Below are 20,332 nucleotides of genomic sequence, written 5' to 3' on the forward strand. Positions count from 1 at the left end.
TCAAAGGTCATCTGGATAGTACTTTCGGGTAAGGGAAGCGCATAGGATGATAGGTTTAATTTCTTTTTTATTTTATTTTTTTATTTATTAATCATTATTATTTAGTTATTTATTTATTTATTTATTTATTTTTTGTTTTTATCATTGTTTTGTTCGGATTTTTTTTTTTGGCTGGTGCAGCATAAGCCATAGGCTTTCTTGCACCATGCGGCCGTTACTAATACTAATACTAATACTAATTGCTGGCGGTGAATAGCGGGTGATAAACTTTCCTGGACTTAGTCTAGGAAAGTTTATCGCCGACAAATGATTGCTAGCATATTTTATCGCCAGGCAATACATATAATTTATATAAAGTCATTGGTCATTTTAAATTGAAAATAAGGTTTTTCTATAGGTGTTATTTAGAATTAAGTGCAGTTAAAAATGGAAGTTATATGCTAGGTATACATTTCCTAGAAATACAACAACAACAGGTGCTTTAATTTAATTGCCTGTTTATTTTTCCAAAATTGGAATTAGGTAGGTACCTACTTAATTCCTTTAACTTAAGTAGCATGTTTTAGGGGATGGGGGTAGGGCATGCCGATTAGGGAGGTACTTATATATTTATAATCTCTTACAATCACAACATTTTCTTATTTTGAGTTTATTTTTCATTCTTTTGAGTTTGTGAACGCATCGTCGGTAGAATTTTTGAAATCAGAAAAAGGAAACCAGAAATTGTGCTTTAGTGGACATTTGTTTTATAAATACAGGCAAAATGAAACAAAAATTCATTGGAAGTGTCAAAATTACCGAAAAACCAAATGTGCCGCTCGAGTTATTACGGTTAGATAACACCATCGTTAAAACATGGAAAGAGCACAATCATTGTGGAGAAGCAGCAGGAGTTGAGGCAGCACAACTTCTTGATACCATTCGAACTTATGCAGAAACAACAAATAATGTGCCTCATAGTATTCTTTCAAATGTTTCGAGAACCTGGAGCCAAGCAGCCCCGAAGAAATTGAAATTTTTATGGCCCAGTTCTTCCAACGCATCGTAGAGACAGTTTTTACAGAAGAATATAAAACATCATGCAATGGAGAATTGTTTCTACAATATGATTCTGGACTAGAGGACAATCGTACGTTAATTTTCAGTATGAAAAGAAATTTGCAGTTGTTAGCTCAAAGTGTACACTGGTATGCCGATGGGACTTTCAAAACTATTCCCTTACTTTTTTATCAGCTGTATACGATAAATGGATTCAAGGACAAAATATCGCTTCCATTAGTTTATACATTATCGCCTAACAAGTCTGAGGAAACGTATGTATCTCTACTACAGCAGCTGAAAGTATTGGAACCAGCTATGTCCCCACAATCAATAACTATAGATTTTGAGACGGCGATGATGGCCAGAAGAGTTTTTCCTGACGCTTCGCAATAGGTGTTATTTAGAACCTATTGCGGGGTTGTTTTTTCCACTTTTCATAATGTATTTTTTGTTCCATTCAGAATAATGGATTGAAACAATGTTATGAAACTGATGCTAATTTTGCTTTAAATATGCGAATTTTGGTAGCAATTGCATTTGTGCCCACTCCAATTGTGATGGTCGTTTTTTAACATTTGTGTGAAAATGGTGCTTTTCCTCCAGAAACGCAAGTTGTTGATTATTTTAAGGATACATGGATCGGATGCCCAACCAGACGACATCTTCGTCGACCACCAAAGTATTCCCTTGAAATGTGAAAAGTACGCCAGCTTGTTCTAGAAGGATTACCAAGAACGAATAATTCTGTTGAAGGGTGGCATATTGAGGAACACGTTGCTGCTTATCATCCCAACATTTGGAAATTTATTGATTGCATTAAAAAAGAACAAAGTATTAACGAAATGCACATTGAACAATATTTAAGTGGAAGTGATCTGGGCAACAAAAAAAAAGAAGTATCGTGATTGTGATGAACGAATTAAAAGGCTTGTTAGTGCATACGATGAACGGGTTGATATTAGTATTAGTAACGGCCGTATGGTGCAAGAAAGCCTATGGCGTATGCTGCACCAGCCACAAAAAAAAAAAAAAAAAAAAAATCCGAACAAAACAATGATAAAAACAAAAAATAAATAAAATAAATAACTAAATAATAATAATTAATTAATAAAAAAAAATAATAATAAAATGAAATAAAAAATAAATAAAAAGGAAATTAATCCTATCATCCTATGCGCTTCCCTTACCCGAAAGTACTATCCAGATGACCTTTGAATTTCCCCAAACTGTCCGCCTCTACCACCCATGAAGGCAACTTATTCCAGTAATTTATAACTCGCTGGCTAAAATAAAACTTCCTGCAGTCCAATCTAAACATTTCCCCCCGTAACTTGAATTTATGTCCCCTAGTTCTAGCATCATTTATAATCTTGAAAATTTTGTCCTCATTCATTTTACTGATGCCTCTCAGAGCCTTAAACACCTCAAACAAATCTCCTCTAAGGTGTCTAGTTTCCAAACTCTGCAACCCACATATTCGAAGTCTTTCTTCATAAGGACGCCCTTTTGCCGATCTCACCAGGCGAGTTACCCTTCTTTGCACCCTTTCAAGAAGCTCGATGTCTTTCTTTAGGTGCGGTCTCCATACTTGAACACAGTATTCCAAGTGTGGTCTAACATAAGCCTTATATAATGGGATTATCACGTCCCTATCTTTACTTGCAAAAGTTCGATAGATCATCGATAGGACACCATGGGCCTTCCTTGCAACCTGTTTACAATGCTCAGAGAATTTCATGTCTGACCGTATCGTAACACCCAAGTCCCTTTCCTCCAGTACTGGGTTTAGTTGAACTCCACCAAGTGAATAAGTTATTTTAGGATTACTGTTTCCCAGGTGTAATACCTTACACTTTGTTGGATTAAAGCACAGCTGCCATTTTTCTGACCATTCTTGAAGTCTATCTAGGTCTCTCTGAAGAAGCTCAGCTTGACAGTGATCATTAACTACTCTACCAATTTTAACATCATCTGCAAATTTAGACATCACGCCCTCTATCCCTTCATCAATGTCGTTTATGAAAATTAAAAACAACAGTGGTCCTAATACTGATCCTTGGGGAACCCCACTTCTTACATCAACCCAATCTGAGGAATAGCCATTTATCACAACCCTCTGCCTCCTGCCCTGAAGCCATCCTTCTATCCATCTAAGGATTTTCCCAGTGATTCCAACCTGTTCCAGCTTATAAAGCAACCGCTCATGTGGGACTGAGTCAAAAGCTTTGCTGAAATCTAAATAAACAATGTCAAAATTATTCCCTAAATCCAGCTCGTGAGTGACCCTTTCGAAATAGCGAACCAGATTTGTTAAACATGATTTTCCCTTTACAAAACCATGCTGAGTATCCTTGAGAATTTCAATTCGATCCAAATGATCCTGAATTCCACCCTTGATCATTGCCTCCATGATTTTCCCTACTACTGAAGTCAGACTGACAGGTCGATAATTTTCCACTTCACTTTTAGAGCCACCTTATGTATGGGAGATACATTTGCACTTTTCCAATCCAAGGGAATCTCCCCAGTGTCTAGTGATGCTCGCATAATTAGCCTCAGTGGTTCAATGCACTCGCTTGCCGCCTCTCTTAAGATTATAGGGTATATTCCATCAACTCCAGGAGCCTTACAGGTCTGTAGGCTCGAAAGTTTTTTCATTAAATAATCTTGCGAAATTTCAATATCATTAATTACATATTTTTTAACTTCGCTCCCACAATTTCCCATTGCCACAAAAGGCTTTTCATTTGTAAATATCGATGCAAAATAACTGTTGAGTTCATCTGCAACAGCAGCTGGTGTATTTATTACTATCCCCTTTCCCTTACATAAAGGTCCGATCTGGTTTGTCCTACTCTTCTTGGCATTTATATATATATGAAGAATTCTTTATCCCCCCTCTTTGCTCTGTTTGCTAGTGATTTCTCATAAACTGCCTTTGCCTGTCGAACCTTTTCTGTGGCTCTATTACACATCACCTTGTAGCTGTTATAGGTTTCAGTACTTTTTATTGCTCTGTAACTTTTCCATGCCACCTTTTTCTGCTCAAGTAATGTGGCAACTTCACTATTCATCCAACTTGGAACCCTTCTTGTGGAGTATTTTTTTAATGGTATATACGCATTCAAGGCATCTGTGATTAATGTTTTAAAAGCGTACCACAGTTCAATTGTATTCATTCTCTGCGCGATATCTACCCAGTTAATAGAGGCCATGTAGTACCTTAAGGCATCGTAATTTCCTTTTCTGAAATTAAAACCCATTCCTTTGCCTTTTACTTTTGCTACCTCTCTCGTCATCATCCACCGTAGAACTCCGTGATCACTTCCTGCTACTGGTTCCTCTACTCTCAGCCCTGTTATGTCATCTGATTCATGTGTGATGATGAGGTCTAGGATATTCTTTTCTCTAGTACTTTCCCTGACATGTTGATACAAATAACAGTCATCTAGTTGATTTAAAAATTTTGTTCCCCATGTCGAGTTTCCTTCCCATTTACTCCAATCAATTAGAGGCAAATTGAAATCACCCATAATTAGGCATTGACGCTTACTTGCCCATTCCATTTGCATGTAGAGGCTTTTGTCATAATCTTCACAATCACCTGGTCTGTAGATTACTCCTACTCGCATTATACCTTTGTTTCCAACTATCTCACACCATACAGACTCTATACTAGCATGTGAAATGTCTGAATCCGGGAAAGCTATCGTCGCACTCAGGCTGCTTCTGATAAGAAGCATTACCCCACCACCCCTTCTATCTACTCTATCCTTCCTAAATACATTATACAAGCCGTACTGAAACTCATCATCACCAATTTCCGGGTGGCACCACGTCTCTGTAAGCCCTATTATGTCGGCGTTACTTGTTTTAACCAGCAGTTCGAATTCGCTCATTTTATTGACGACACTTCTAATATTGTTGATATTGTTGTTGATTATCTAAGAGGAATAGCGCATAATATTTCTTATTAATAATTTACATACTGTGTTGTAAATATTACAGTTTCTTAGTAATTAATTATCCCAACGTGACTGATTCTGAAGATTGCATAAATATTCATTTTGAATTTTTGCAGTGTACTATGACATACCTAATGTTATAATTAGTTTATTTTAAAATTAACCAATTGTTACATTGTTCAAATAATGGATTTTTTACTATTTTTGTGATACATGTAACTATTAAAATACATAATCTACCTATTAAATTACATATTTCCATACATGTGTTTTTTTTTATTTCTGTACTATTCCCTCATAGTTCATAGAATTCCAAAAAATATGCTAATCATAGCTTAAGGCAGAAACTTAAATAAAAAATAACTTTTTATGATTTGACCAAACACATCTCATTGCTTCTAGATGGTAAAATGTGATAAACTGACGCGGTGGTAAATTGTTGGCGGTAAATTGTTTATGTGATAAACTGATGCAGTGGTAAATTTTCCTAGACTCCACGGGCTCAAACCCCGGTCTAATCAAGAAGCGTGTGCTACACACTGCTGCTCTTGCCCACCTGGCTACGAAGGCGCAAAGATGTGACAGACTGATAGACCAGAGAAAAGAGAACTCAGAAAGAGATCTTTCTTTGGAACTCAGAAGAAGGGAATTCAAGGAAAGCATATGGCTGATGCATAGTCATGCCAAATCTAACATTTTCAGTAATTGGTAATATAAGAATTAAGTTATTTTAATCTTTCTATTTAAATATAATTTAATTATTCTTGGTGATTTTCAAGAATACTAAAATTCCAAAAGTAATTCTGGTTTAATGTTTGAGATGTTAAATATCTCTCATGTTATGTCTGATGTTTGTTACTTTTTTAATTCTTATAATACTAGCTGCATACCAGACCACACAACCATTTTTATGTTGTTAATTAATCCAATTTTAAAGCTGGTAAAAAGATTTTATAGCACATATAAATAAAATCAAGCCAAAGAAATCTTAACATTGACTTAACTGATTTATGTTAATTTAGAGGAAATGAATATCACATTACCCTGTGACGGCATTTAATTAGGACTGTTGCCAAAATGTCTCCAATTTCTTGAAGTTTTTGATAGTCCAACAGCTCTCCATTGTGATTGTTAGATATAATTGTTACAACAAGATCACTAAGAAGGAGGCAACTTTCCTAAAGAAATTAAACAAAATAATTAGAACCACAAAGTTAAATCAAAAGGGTGTCTTTCTTAAAACTAAGTCTACATTAGTATGTTCAACAAGTGAAATATAAGAGTTTTTAATGTTAATAGTTGTTAATTAATCTAGTGCTTTTCAACCTTTACTAGCTGTAGAAATCTTTAAAGTGAAAATCAATGAGGGCTGTTTGATAAAGATTGATCATCATTTTTCAAGAACAGCTGTACCGCTTGCTATTTCTAACCGAGCTGCAGAATATAAGACCAAACCAAGCTGCATCACACAGAAACTGTGCAGCTGACTTGTGTGCACGGTGTGACCTTGGTCAGTCAAGTTATGCCTGTTCAGTTTTGCCTAAGTAATAATGGACGTGACACTCAAGAAAAAGTATGCTACTCTCAAATTTTGTTTCTGTCTCAAGAAAATATCCACAGAAGCATATGATATGTGCAGAACCTCACCATCTTCAGTAACCATCTGTGTAGCAGATAGTTACTGAAGATAAGGTTCTGCACAAGGTGATAACAGCAGATGAAACATGACTTCATCATTTCGACCCAAAGAGTAAACAACAAAGCTCTGTTTGGAAGTCTATATCATTTCCAACACTGAAAAAAGCAAAAGCTGTAGCATCTATAGGAAAGGTTATGATCATCTCTTTTTCTGATATTCAAGGAATGATTTACCAGCATGTTGTGCCTTGACACAAAGTGTGCAATACAGAACTGTACTGCACACTTTGTGGGATTACTTTCATTGCAAATGACCAAAACTGCACACTGGTGGGTGGATCATGACAATGCAAGATCCCACACTGCTCATACTGCCATTGAGTACTAGCCAGCATTAATGTCAAATGTGTTCCTCATCCACTCTACAGCTTTGACCTTGCACCCTGTGATTTTTTTTATTTTCAAAGTTGAAGAAGAAGCTGCAAGGGAAACATTTCCAGTCATCAAAAGAAATTGTAAAGACATTGAAGGCAATTCTCAAAAGCATGTCAAAAAATAGCATCCACAACATTTTTTAAGAATGGCAGAAACGTTGGCATTTCATCAAATGAGGACTACTTTGAAAATGACCATCAAAATATGGATGATTAATAAAAGTACTTTGAAAAAAAAAAATGATCATCATTCATTATTGAACAGCCCTCACATTTTCTGAAAAACCCTAATATCTTTTAAAACAATAATGAACGTGTATAAAAAATGAAAAATCAATAATAAAAAAATTAACATTAAATTAACAAAAAAAATAATAGATTAACAGTAGCCACTGGCAGAGGCGAAAGTGATTCTTGCACTGCTTCTATTGGAATGAGCAGCAGCCTGGAAAATAAGATGCAGGATATTTCAGAGACTGCTGGGAATCATTGGGGTACAAGTAAACACATGGGTTGTGTTAGGGTAGCTAAGAAAAAGAACAGGTGCATGTATACTTGTGTGTACACCAATGTTAGGAGTTTAGTAAATAAATTTGATGAATTTGAGGTATTGCTCAAAACATCAAAGACAGATATTGTTGGGATTTCAGAGACGTGGTGTCACACAGATATAAGGAACGCAGAACTGGAATTTGGTGAGTACAATGTCTACAGAAAGGATAGACAGGATAGGAAGGGAGGAGAGGGTTATGCTATTAGTTAAGAAATACATAAAATCCAAGGAAGTGAAGCCAGTCGACATCGCTGGACAGTGCAGTGTCGAGTCAGTTTGGTGTGACATAAGCATTGGGAGATCAAAATTGAGAGTAGGAGTGTGCTACAGGCCTAATGACTCTGATGAGTATAATAAGAAACTGTACAGGGAAATAGAGTGGGCGAGTAAATCAGAGAGTCTTATAATGGGGGATTTTAATTTTCCAGATATTGACTGGAATTTGGGGGCTGGTCACTCACACACTAGCAAGGCTTTTGTGGATTTATTGGATGATTGTTTTCTACATCAGCATGTTCGGGAGGCAACTAGAGGGAGTAATACTCTTGATTTGATTATCAGTAGTGATTCTTCATGCATTAAGAATCTGCAGATAAATGAATCACTAGGTGGCAGTGATCACAGTGTGCTGAAGTGGGATTTACTCAAAGAGGTAACTACCATTAAGGGTAAAGGGAAGGGTTATTGCTTTCGTAAAGGCAACTACGATGGACTGAGACAGTATTTAAATTCTATACAGTGGGACCAACTGATGATGTTACCAACAGCAAACTCAAAATGGGAAGCATTCAAAGAACTTATCTTGGAAGCTACTAGGCTTTACATACCAACTAAGAAATATTGTTCAAGGTTTAGACCTAAATGGATGTCAGATGAACTAATGAGACATATGACACAGAAGTGTCATATTAACACGTGACACAGAAGCCTATGATAGATACAAGTTGATCTGTAACCAAGTTACAAAGGAGGTTAGGCAGGCGAAGGCAGATTAAGAGAAATCTTTGGCAAGGGATGCAAAGAAAAACAGCAAAGAGTTCCTTACTTATGTAAACTCTAGAAGGAAGGGGATGAATCAGATTGGTCCACTTGATATCGATGGGTCAACTGTTGATGATCCTGCTCAGGTAGCTAACAAACTAAATGAATATTTTGCATGGACATTCACACATGAGGAGTTATTCAGCGAGGGGAATGCCAGAGGTGTATTCAACGCTGGCAATAAGCTAGAGAATCTTGTAATAACTGAGAGTAAAGTGGAGGAGAAATTGTTGAAGATAAACACAAGAAAGGCACCTGGGGGTGGATGGGATCTATCCAGTTATATTAAAGGAGGCAGCAAAGGAAGGTAAAGTAAACCCTTAGCCATAATTATGAGAGCTTCCTTGGATTCAGGGGAAGTACCCATGGACTGGAGATGTGCAAATGTGACCCCAATTCACAAAGGAGGATCAAAGGCTGACACAAGTAATTATAGACTTGTGGGTTTAACTTCTGTTTGACATCTAGACAAGACTTCAGTTATAGCTCGGACACAGCATGGTTTTCTTAAGGGGAAGTCTTGCCTGACCAATTTGATTGGATACTATGATGCAGTCACAAAAGAACTGGATGCAGGGAATAACATTGATATTATATACTTGGATCTTAGAAAGGCTTTTGATACTGTTGCACATGGAAGACTGCTGCACAAATTGGAGCAGTGTGGCATTGGAGGCAAATTGCTGCTATGGATAAAGGGGTGGTTGAGGGGGAGAAGACAGAGAGTGGTAATCAATGGACGGTGCTCATCATGGACTAATGTTTTTTTTTTTTTTTATGAAAACCCCAAACACGAAAGGTATCAAAACCTATAGTACTTAGTACCATGCATGGGTTGAAGGAGAAGTATGGGGAGAGGGGGATGCCGGAAACTTTGCTCTAGAGACTAAACATGGGTTTCACCACTTAAAGCCTCCAATAAGCAAAGTGGTGGTATTTCACTGGTTGATGAAAGTCATCTACCACCTGAACTAATGTTATTAGTGGAGTCCCTCAGGGTTCAGTATTGGGTCCATTATTGTTTTCTGTATTTATAAATGATATTGATGATGGTATATCAAGCTTAATGTCCAAGTTTGCAGATGATACGAAGGTTGACAGGGTTGTCAAGGACACTACTGACACTATGCTGCTACAACTGGATCTGGAAAGATTGAGCAGATGGGCTGAGAGGTGGCAAATGAAGTTTAACATTGACAAATGTAAAGTACTACATATGGGAAACAGCAACCCCAGAGCAACGTATCAACTCTGTGGTACTACACTGACAGTGGTAGAGAATGAAAGGGACCTGGGGGTGGTTGTGCAGGCAGATATGAAGTTCTCTGATAGTGCAGACAGGCTGCAAGAGTAGCTCATGGTGTATTGTCAATGATATATAGAAATTTTTCTAGCAGGGATAAGGAGGTGATTATTCCCTTGTATAAGGCAATGGTTAGGCCACACCTAGAGTACTGTATACAGGCCTGGATGCCTCATTTCAAGAAGGATGTAGAGCTGCTGGAACGAGTACAGAGAAGGGCAACAAGATTAGTGAATGGAACAAAGGGGTGCTCTTACGAAGAAAGGCTTAAGTTTTGCAAATTACAGTGTCCGGAGACTAGACACCAGCGAGGTGATCTGATAGAGGTGTATAAAGCCTTAAATGGTTTGAGCATGCTCAATGCTGATGGGATTCTTCCTCTTGCTCAGAATAATCACCTGAGAGGGCATAAATTCAAATTGAGGAAAGACAGATGTAGAATAGACGTGCGGAAATTTGCCTTTAGCCAGCAGGTGGTTGGTTGATGGAACAGACTTCCATCCCTTGTCGTGGAAGTTGATAGCCTAAATAAGTTTAAGGCTCAGCTGGACAGGTATTTCGAACGAACAGAGGGGTGAAGTGGAAATGGTTATTTTTTATTTATTTATTTTATTTATATTTTTTTTTTGGCTGATGCTGCATAAGCTTGCTTTCTTGCATCAAATGCCTCTACTAATGCTAATGCTAAATTTACAGAACAGATTCGAGGAACCTTTGAGGAACCCCAGGATTCCCCAAAATCCAGTGTCTTAATCAACGATTAACGTATGACAATTTTAAAATGATAAAACTGTTATTTCAAAATTATTTGTTGGCAAAAGAAAGGTTATAAGAGTTATTTATATCTTATAGCATCTAAAGATATGTTGAAAGTGTTCACTGTCTATAAACAATTTTGCTTCTTTATACATATTTTCATTGCAATATAACATAATGCTGTTTTCAGACATGCATCGTTAATGGGTTGTCAGAATATATTCACCTTGCCTAAGGAATCTCCATAGCTATCTAGCTAACTACAAGGTTGAGTTAGCTGGACAGTAATAAACGTCATAGTGGTTACAACATTTTGTGTCGATAGTTTCCTCAAATAAAATGATTCATCTTCTCAATTTTTGAGAATACAGAGGTTTTTGATGCAAATATGATACTGTTATAGACTATAAAAACACCACATTTGCAATATAGTATTACTTTTGACTATTACCATAAATGAAAAACCATGCTTTTATCTAAAAATTATAAATAAATAAATAAAAGAACAGCTGAGTTCCTCTTGGGAAGTCAACTGCTCTACTAATTTAGCAACCACTTGAGTGTTAACAAGGCTTCATCATTTCAACCCAGAGAGTAAACAACAATGTATTTATAATCACAGTGATTTTACACTGTGATTATAAATACAGTCCTTGAACATAATACAATGGAAAGCTTCTTAGGAACATTTTTCATATTAATATGCTGTTCCAACTGTAAAATATCTTCTTATTAAGCATTTTCAAACTATTTAAAAAAATTGACACTGATATAAGATCTCAGGCAATGCCAATTAAATAAATTGCCATAACTGATCTTAGGCAAAGACAATAAAGTATTAGTAAACCAAACAACTAGCTTATTTTGACCATATAATTTCCTTAAGATAATTCAGACACAGCATGGGTTTGTTAAGGGAAAGTCTTGTCTGACAAATTTGATAGGATATTATGATGTGGTTACAAAGGAACTGGATGCGAAAAATAATTTTTATATCATATATTTGGATTTCAGAAAGCTTTTGACACTCTTGCGCATGGAAGACTATTGTACAAATTGGAGCAGAATGGTATTAAGGGTAAGTTGCTACAATGGATAAAAGGATGGTTAAGTGCTAGAAGACAGAGGGTGGTAATCAATGGGTGCTGCTCTTCTTGGACTAATGTTATTAGTGGAGTCCCACAGGGTTCGGTGTTAGGTCCACTGTTGTTTTGTATATTTATCAATGATATTGATGAAGGTATATCAGGCTTAATGTCGAAGTTTGCAGATGATACAAAGGTTGGCAGGGTTGTTAATGACAGTAATGGCAGTGTGCTACTGCAACAGGATCTAGATAATTTGGGCAGATGGGCTAAGAAGTGGCAACTGAAGTTTAACCTTGACAAATGCAAAGTACTACATATGGGTAGAAGTAACCCCAGGGAAATGTACCAACTGTGTGGTACTACACTTAAGGTGGTAGAAAATGAAGAAGACCTGGGAGTAATTGTGCAGGCAGATATAAAGTTTTCTGAGCAATGCAGACAGGCTGCCAGGGCAGGTACTGGGGTTTTGTCAATGATATATAGGAATTTTGCTAGCAGGGAAAAGGAGGTGATTATCCCTCTGTATAAGGCAATGGTCAGGCCACGGCGTGAGTACTGCGTACAGGTCTGGAGGCCTCATTTTAGGAAGGATGTAGATTTACTTGAGCGTGTACAGAGAAGGGCAACAAGATTGGTGAGGGGAATGAAGGGATCCTCTTACCAAGAGAGGCTTAAGTTCTGCAAATTGCAGTGGCTGGAGACTAGGCACCTGCGCCGTGATCTGACTGAGGTATATAAGGCCTTGAATGGGTTGAGCACGCTGAATTCTGATGGGATCCTTCCACTTGTTCAGATTACGAATCTAAGGGGGCATAAATTCAAATTAAGAAAAGACAGATGTAGAATAGATGTGCGGAAATTTTCCTTTAGCCAGCGGGTGGTTAATTGCTGGAACAAACTTCCATCTGTCGTGGAAGTTGATAGGTTGAATAAATTTAAAGAGGAACTGGACAGGCATTTGGAGGGAATGGTATGATTTTTTTTTTTTTTTTTTCTTTTGGCTGATGCTGAATAAGCTCATACATTTGCTTTCTTGCATCACATGCCACTACTACTACTACTACTTAACTTTAATAGCATAGAGTAGTTTTTCATAACCAAGTTTAATCCCGAAATCTGAGCACTTAATGTTATGATACTTTCCATATCTTTTTTTTTTTTTCATTGGTACAATGAGTGGAGTGTAAGAATAAGAATTACAGCAGCTATAAAAGATAATTCAGAGGTTTATAAACTAGTGTTTCTATTAAACAACAGATAAAAAAAAAATCGCTTTGAAAGTACTGTGATCACATTTCAGGATGTACTGACTGAATAATTGCTTCCCTATTTTATGTATAAAATGGCATAGCACCCTCATAAAAGAAATATCAGGCCTTACCCAAAACTAGTAGTAAGCATTTTTAACTGGAAAAGTGTCAAATACAATCCATATTCATACAAAATTTTGCTCCAAATAGGCCAATCTGTACTAGTTACAGCATATGAACAGTGCCAATTCCTTTTTTTTTCTTCTAAACCCACTTCCCCGCTTTCCAACTGTCATGAAAAAATATATATTTATAGCCAAGAAAAGCTTACTTTAATGCATAACCAACAGCAAGAAAGTAGCAGCTGAAACTCTGGTGATAAGGCATATTGATCTTGATCATCTTGATATCCCCCAGATAACTGGATAATTTCTTCAAGAGCTTGTCCCATTTCTTTAAATGAAGGTGCTATATATTAATTTTTAAAAATATAAGATACAACATTAATATCTATTATTCATCAAATAAACAAAAAATATTTCTAAAGATTAAAATAATTTAAAAAGTGTGAATTTTCTAAAATATGCACCCTTGATTATATTCAATACATGTTTATTGGGATCATAAAATTATAACAATCATTTTGAAACAGCACTGCTCATCCTTTGAAAATTTGAATGTTTTGGATCTAGAGGTAAATGTGGGCAGAGCCTTCTTCCAACTAACAACCTTGCTGTTGAAAAAAATTCTAAAGATGGTTAGTGGTGGGTAGAGTAAGTATTAAGACAGTTCAAGCATTACGATAGCTCATGTTACAATAATTCAATTAACTGAAACACTTCAGGATCAAATTTCAAGGGAACTCTATATAAATCTTGCCTTACTAAACTTAATTTTCCTTATTTACATAGTTTTGGATTTATGGAGATTAAAAACTTTTAATTATTAAAAATTAATAATATTAATTAATAATAATTACCGTTAATATAAATATTAATATCAATCTTGATATTATATAAAGCATTTTCAATTAATTTTGATTTATGAGCTAACTACTGTATCTTCTCCACTAGTATGAATATGTTAGTTCGGAATAACTTGTGCATTTAGAGAAGCAACATATTCTTTGTAAATTTAACAATTAGGGTTTGTATATGGGTGTGTGGAGAGTGCATGCAAGGTTATATTTGCCATAATATTTGTATCGTAAGAAGTGTGGCAATAAAGTTCCAGGACTAGTGATAAAAAGAACATAGAGTGAAAGAGCTCAAAAATGGTTTTATTTTTATTCAAAGTAATCACCAACTGATGGAATACACTTATTACACCACTATAAAAGTTTCTTAAAAGAATCAGCGAAGGCATCCAAAGAGATTACGTTCAGTTCAGCATTATGTTTCTCTTTATGTCCTCAACATATGAAATCTCTTTCCTTTGAGGACAGTTTTCACCTTGGAAAAGAGGAAGAAGTTTGCTAGTGCTAGATCAGGAGAGTAGCTGGATGGTTAATCTGTACAATGCCATATTTCATAAGAAATGTTTTCACAACAAGTGTGGAATGGGTGGAGGCACTGTCATGCAACAAGAATCAGTTGCCTTTCTCTCAAATATTGTGGTCTCACCTGGGAAATGTGCTTCAATAGTCTTTGAAGCGCCTATATGTAGAATGCAGCATTGACTCTCTCCCTTTCAGGTACAAATTCCTTGTGAATCACACTGTTTGTCACAAAATATGACTAGCATCATCTTGATCCCAGACTTCCATAAACAAAATTTTTGGGACTTGGTAATAATTTTGAAGTCCATTGCCTGCTCTGAAGATTTGTCTTGTTTTTTTGTTTTTTTTTTGGTAGTTATTGGCACATCGGCTTCTGTGGCCATAATGCACCTCCCAAGGTGGGATTCGAACCCGTGACCTTTGGGTTGCCAGGTAGGCACTTTGCCCACCCAGCTAGCCAGGTCGGCATTTGTCTTGTACTGAAACACCCAACATTCATCTCCAATGACAATACAGTTGAGGAATTTGGGATTGTCTTAACAAGTCTGGATGAAATCTTTGTATGATGACACTCTTCGTTGTTCCTACTTACCCATGAGGCTGAGCAGCACATTTTGCACAGACCTTCCTTTACCCTAAATCTTCATATGTAATTTGATGAATTATTTGCTTATATGCATCCAAATCATTAGCCGTCATTCTGAGGAACAAATGATAATTTCCCAAACTTTTACAACTCTGTCCTCATTTCGAGAGGCTGATGGATGCCCACTTCTTTGGTCATTACGAACTTCCTCAAGTCCATCTTTGAACCACTTATACCAATCAAACACACTGGTATGACTTAATATTTTATCACCATAAACAGTTCTTAATATTTCAGATTTTTCCAGTTTAGAGAAAAGTCTGGTATTTGTTCATTGCTCCACTGAAAAAGCTGCAAAATTGTGACAAGGAATGTTAATGCAATTATCAAAACTGGTTGTTATTTGCAACCTGTCAGCCTACTGGACAACTTCTGTACCCCCATTTGTTGGAGGAAGTTTGAACTACAACATACCACTTCCATTTATTTTCAAACTCATCAAACATGTCTGCAACAGCACCTGTCCAGGAATTTTACCTGCCACACCTCATATATTTTAAAACTCATCTTTTTTCTTTTGCTTTACTATCTGTTTTAAAGGTCACCAGTATGTGTATATACCACAACTCTGGTATTAGAGAATTTTATTATTATCATGTATATTGGATATGTATCACAACTCTGGTATTGCAGAATTATTATTATTATTATTGTCCTTTATCTAATACTTGAATTTTTTTAAAATCTGATCTTCAAAAAATGATTTGAAGTAAGAATACAGAAATACTTTTTCATCATCATAAGTTCTCTGTCATGAATAAGCATATGACAAACAGAACTCAATCAGATATCCAAGTCTTTAGCCTTCTCCTTAAGCTCACAGTACCATTAGCCTTTATGACATCATCCAACATTCCAGTTCTCCTTCGGCGCCTCCGTAGCCAGGTGGGAAGGAGCAGCAGTGCGTAGCACATGCTTCTTGATTAGACCGCAGTTCGAGCCCGTCACCACCAAATACGGAGGATGCAGAAAGGTCAGGAAGTGACCACTGCATATCCCGGAGCAATATGGCCTTAGTTGCTAATGCTCCTAAAAAAAAAAAAAAAGTTCTCCTTCTTCCTCTTGGTCACCTGCCCATCGCTTTTCTCTTCAATTAGATCTCTTAACAAAGTCTTATCATACTTTGGTTTTCTTCTATCCTCCTTGATACCTCCTCATTTTTAATTCTATCTGTGTGATCCATTTTGCTCTTCAAGCCTCATCCATAATCATATCTTAAAAGTTTCAGTTCTTTTAAAAGAAATGCAATGATTAGCTTTCATCAAAATACTTAGGTTTATTTCCTGTTAATGCAAAATCTCATAACAGTTGTAAACAAGTTATAAACAAATCTAAAATTGATACTGAAAAGCAGAAAATTTGCTTTGTATTGTGGTAGTTATGCTTTCTGTTTTAATTCATTTAGCTCAAATACAATTATGTATATAGATAAATGTGTGACTATTAAAAAATTAATCCCATTCTTTGTGATTATATCTTATAAAACTCTAACACATTTTAACGGGAAAATGAGACAAACGAAAATGAGATGTACTGATTACTCACAAGATTTTTTTTTTTTTTTTTTTTTCAAGGTAATCACTGTAATTTGTAAAGGTCATGCACCTGGAAAATAATAATTCAAAGGAAAATGAGGAGACAAGATGAAGATAGTCAAAAATGAGAAAGACTTTGGGGGAGGGAAGTGATGATACAAGCAGACATGAAATTTTCCATGCAGTGCAATAGGTAACCAGGAGGTACACAGTATCTTATAAATGGTTTACTAAATCTATGCATATAAGCAAAAGAAAGCTACATTTCTGTTGTGAGCCTACAACTGGAATATTGAATTCAGTCTGGAAGCCATATTTGAAAAAAAAAAAAAAAAAACAGACATCAAGCTTATCAAACCGATTCAGACAAGAGCGACTAGACTGGTAAGGAGTACAAAAAGATAGCCTTATGAGGAAAGATTCCACAGGTGTTGCAGGGATTGGAAAATAAACACCTGAGAGGATGGAAGATCTCACTGAAGTATATATGGCCCTAAAGAAGATGGGAAAAATGAATGAAGGTGGCATATATTTGCTAGTGAGGAGACAAGAAGACAGGTTGGAATAGATCTGATGGAAAGGTTGCTAAGTCTGAGAGCTCAGTGAAGTTCAGGGAGGAAATGGATAGGTATATTACTGAGAAATATTACTGTTATTATTGAAATATTGTTTGTAGGACTGCCTTCAAGTCATCATTGTCTCTAGAATTAACTTCTTGCTACTACTTCATTTTTCAGTTTCCCAAAAAAGTGGAAGTCACAATGCAGCATCATACCAAGGCTATAGAGAGAATAGAACAGCCTCCATATGCAAGAAAACTCCAGAAAATGTGAATGTTTTGCCTTTACAAATAAAATGCCACAGAAAAGCCTTTGCAAGATGAAGAAGCACAAATGTCAGCCTCCCAATGCTTTCAAAATCCTTGCCTTCTTTTTGCTATGGTGATATGTTTTCATTGTGTAATACATCACTTGCCTTATCAGTTCATATAATTTACACCACATATCATCTAGTCACTGTCCTCTTTGAAGTCTGCTCTTTTTGCCATGATTTTATATTTTTGGAAGACTAAAGATTGACCTGGTAGGGGGGCTGATTTCAAGTGGATGAAGTAAAAGGAGCTGTCTAAAAATGGTGCCAACAGCATCCAACAGAATTTTATGAACAAGGTGTAAAAAATCTGGTGTACAGATGGAATAAGTACCTAATCTGTGATGGATATATTTTTTTAAAAATAAAGTGCCAACTATTGGTTATACATACACACACAGATCTTGCAACTACAGTAAACCCCCGCTATTCGCGGTCGCTGATTTAATATAAAATGAAACCTAAAAAAATGTGAATTTTTAAGCGCAGTGCATATTTTCCGCCATAAAAAAACATGGGCGTGGCTAAAATTATCTTTCTCGGTCAAAACAGCGCTCAGTGGGTGGGGGGAGGGGTGACAAAATCGCGAGCGTGGACATTACTTGCTAATCCTTGTTCAGTATGTGTTATGCGCTTGTCATGGAAGGTTTCGTCGTTTGCTTTTAATTTATACGCTTATAAATTGAATAAATTTATCAATTTATAAATTGATATGCTTACAAAAGTGATAAATCTACCATTTTGCAGTGTAAAACAGACTTTTTCGAGTGTGTTAATGGAAGAAAGTGACTTTATTGTGGACAAGTTCTTTCTAACTTGTACAAAAATATGGCTACAAATAACAAGAGAAATGGGAAAATATGAAAGAAGGTGATGACATTAGTGAATAAAATTGAGTTATTAGACAAAATTTCTAATGGTGAAAGCGTCTCCTCAGTGGCAAAACATTATAAAATCAATGAGTCAACTGTACGATCAATCAAAAAATCGGAAGAAAAAATCCGCCGTAGTGTCCGTGAAAACGTGCTAATTGCTTCAAAAATTTGCTCTGTAACTCATGATGTTAAATTATAAAAAATGGAAAAGGCTTTAAATCTGCGGATAGAAGACCGAACTCAAAATAAAATTCCGTTAAGTTCACTCATCATTCATGAAAATGCAAAACTCCTTTATCAACACTTTAGCGAAAATGGTGATAGCACTGGCGGGATAAGTTTTTTAGCTAGCAAAGGCGCTGGTTTGAAAGATTTGTTTGCAATTTCTAATAAATATTACATTTAATATTAAATTGTGTCTTATTTTCATTTCGATGCCATATGCTTGCATTTCACTAGGTATTGTCTATGTACATAGTCATATTATGAAGGTACATATAATACATACATAGACAAAATTTTAGACTAGTTTTTCTTATATATTTTATACTTTGGAACGAACCCCTTTATTACTATGGGAGCCATAACTCAGTATTCGCGTTTTCGGTATTCGCGACATTTCTCAGGAACGTAACCCCCGTGAATAGCGGGGGTTTTTTCTGTAATCACTTTTCTAATCAGCATAAATAGTTATGGCTGCTGAGGAATATTTGTGCTGCTTGAAAATTTAGAAAGCTGCAATCTAAGGTTATATTTTCTTCAGTTTTGAAATGCACCAGGTATAGCAAACTCAGTGACATTTGCAGTTTTTTCTGGTCTTTGCTGAGACATTCTGTATCCATTTCATACATACTTCTCTGTAGGGAACCTCTATGGATGGTAATGTACACAATCTTAGAGATGATTTCGACTCCATGGCTATGTCATCAGTCATTCTGTACTGATGAGGTTGTCTGCCACAACACTATTTGCATCCATTCGATGATTGTGTAAGGGGCTGGGGCAAGGATCACCTCCAGAGATGATCATCCTTTACAACGCTTGTGGGTGTTATTGGTGCTACAGAAGTTCAACCAGTGAATTTCTACTGGTGGGATTTCTGTAATAATGATGTAGCTGAATGGTCAGGAGCGAGAGTGCAGTAGTGTGCACCCTTTGAGTGGGCCGGGGTTCAAGCCCGTGATAAATACGATTAATGTTTGTATTGACAATTTATTGTAAACTGGCTGTTGTGCCCGAGTATAAACAAGAACATTTTTTAATAAGCAAATGAATCACACTATGTATCGTGATATTTGCATGCATGATGGTATCACTTGACTCATCGTGATTCTGAATAAGTATTCAGAATCATGAGGGTAGAATCATACTTATCGCCATGCTTTCACCCTTGGCATCTTTAAGCACTGAAATCTCATTTTCATTTAACCTACCCTAATGCTTATTTTTCTATAATAAAGAGATTTATAAAAACTTATTCTTTTAATAAATGGATAAGTTGCACTTACCTAGCTTATCCTGAATGCATGCCACTGAGTCAATGATTAGAATATAAAATGCATAATTCATTTTAGCACAGGAGATATTACTTTTAAATCTCTCTCTCTCTCTCTCTCTCTCTCTCTCTCTCTCTCTCACTAAAAACTTTAAAATAAGGAAATCTAAAAATGGAAGTCAATATATCAAGCTGACAATCCACATAAAAATACAAACAAAAAAAAAGTTTTGAGACATTTTTGAAGGCATTTTAAAGCAGTTATTGAGTTATATGACCACAAAATTTTATATTTTTACAATAAATTGAAAAAAAAAGAAAGACGTTCCAGAACATCAACTTTA

At 36.0% G+C, this 20,332-nt stretch overlaps 1 protein-coding gene across 1 annotated transcript in view; it reads right to left on the bottom strand.

Moving 5' to 3' along the window:
* LOC150085022 (tRNA (32-2'-O)-methyltransferase regulator THADA-like) overlaps positions 1-20,332 on the bottom strand; it is a 177,228-nt gene that overhangs the window by 109,100 nt on the left and 47,796 nt on the right. The window contains exons 11-12 of the mRNA XM_090376437.1: positions 13,401-13,537; positions 6,050-6,184 (exon numbers count right to left, since the gene is read on the bottom strand). Coding sequence (XP_090232563.1) covers positions 6,050-6,184; positions 13,401-13,537 — 272 coding nt within the window. The remainder of the gene's footprint in view (positions 1-6,049; positions 6,185-13,400; positions 13,538-20,332) is intronic.

Source organism: Mastigoproctus giganteus, chromosome 6 (genome assembly GCF_048544385.1).
Source record: "Mastigoproctus giganteus isolate SK-2022 chromosome 6, ASM4854438v1, whole genome shotgun sequence".
Classification (NCBI taxonomy): Eukaryota; Metazoa; Arthropoda; class Arachnida; order Uropygi; family Thelyphonidae; genus Mastigoproctus; species Mastigoproctus giganteus.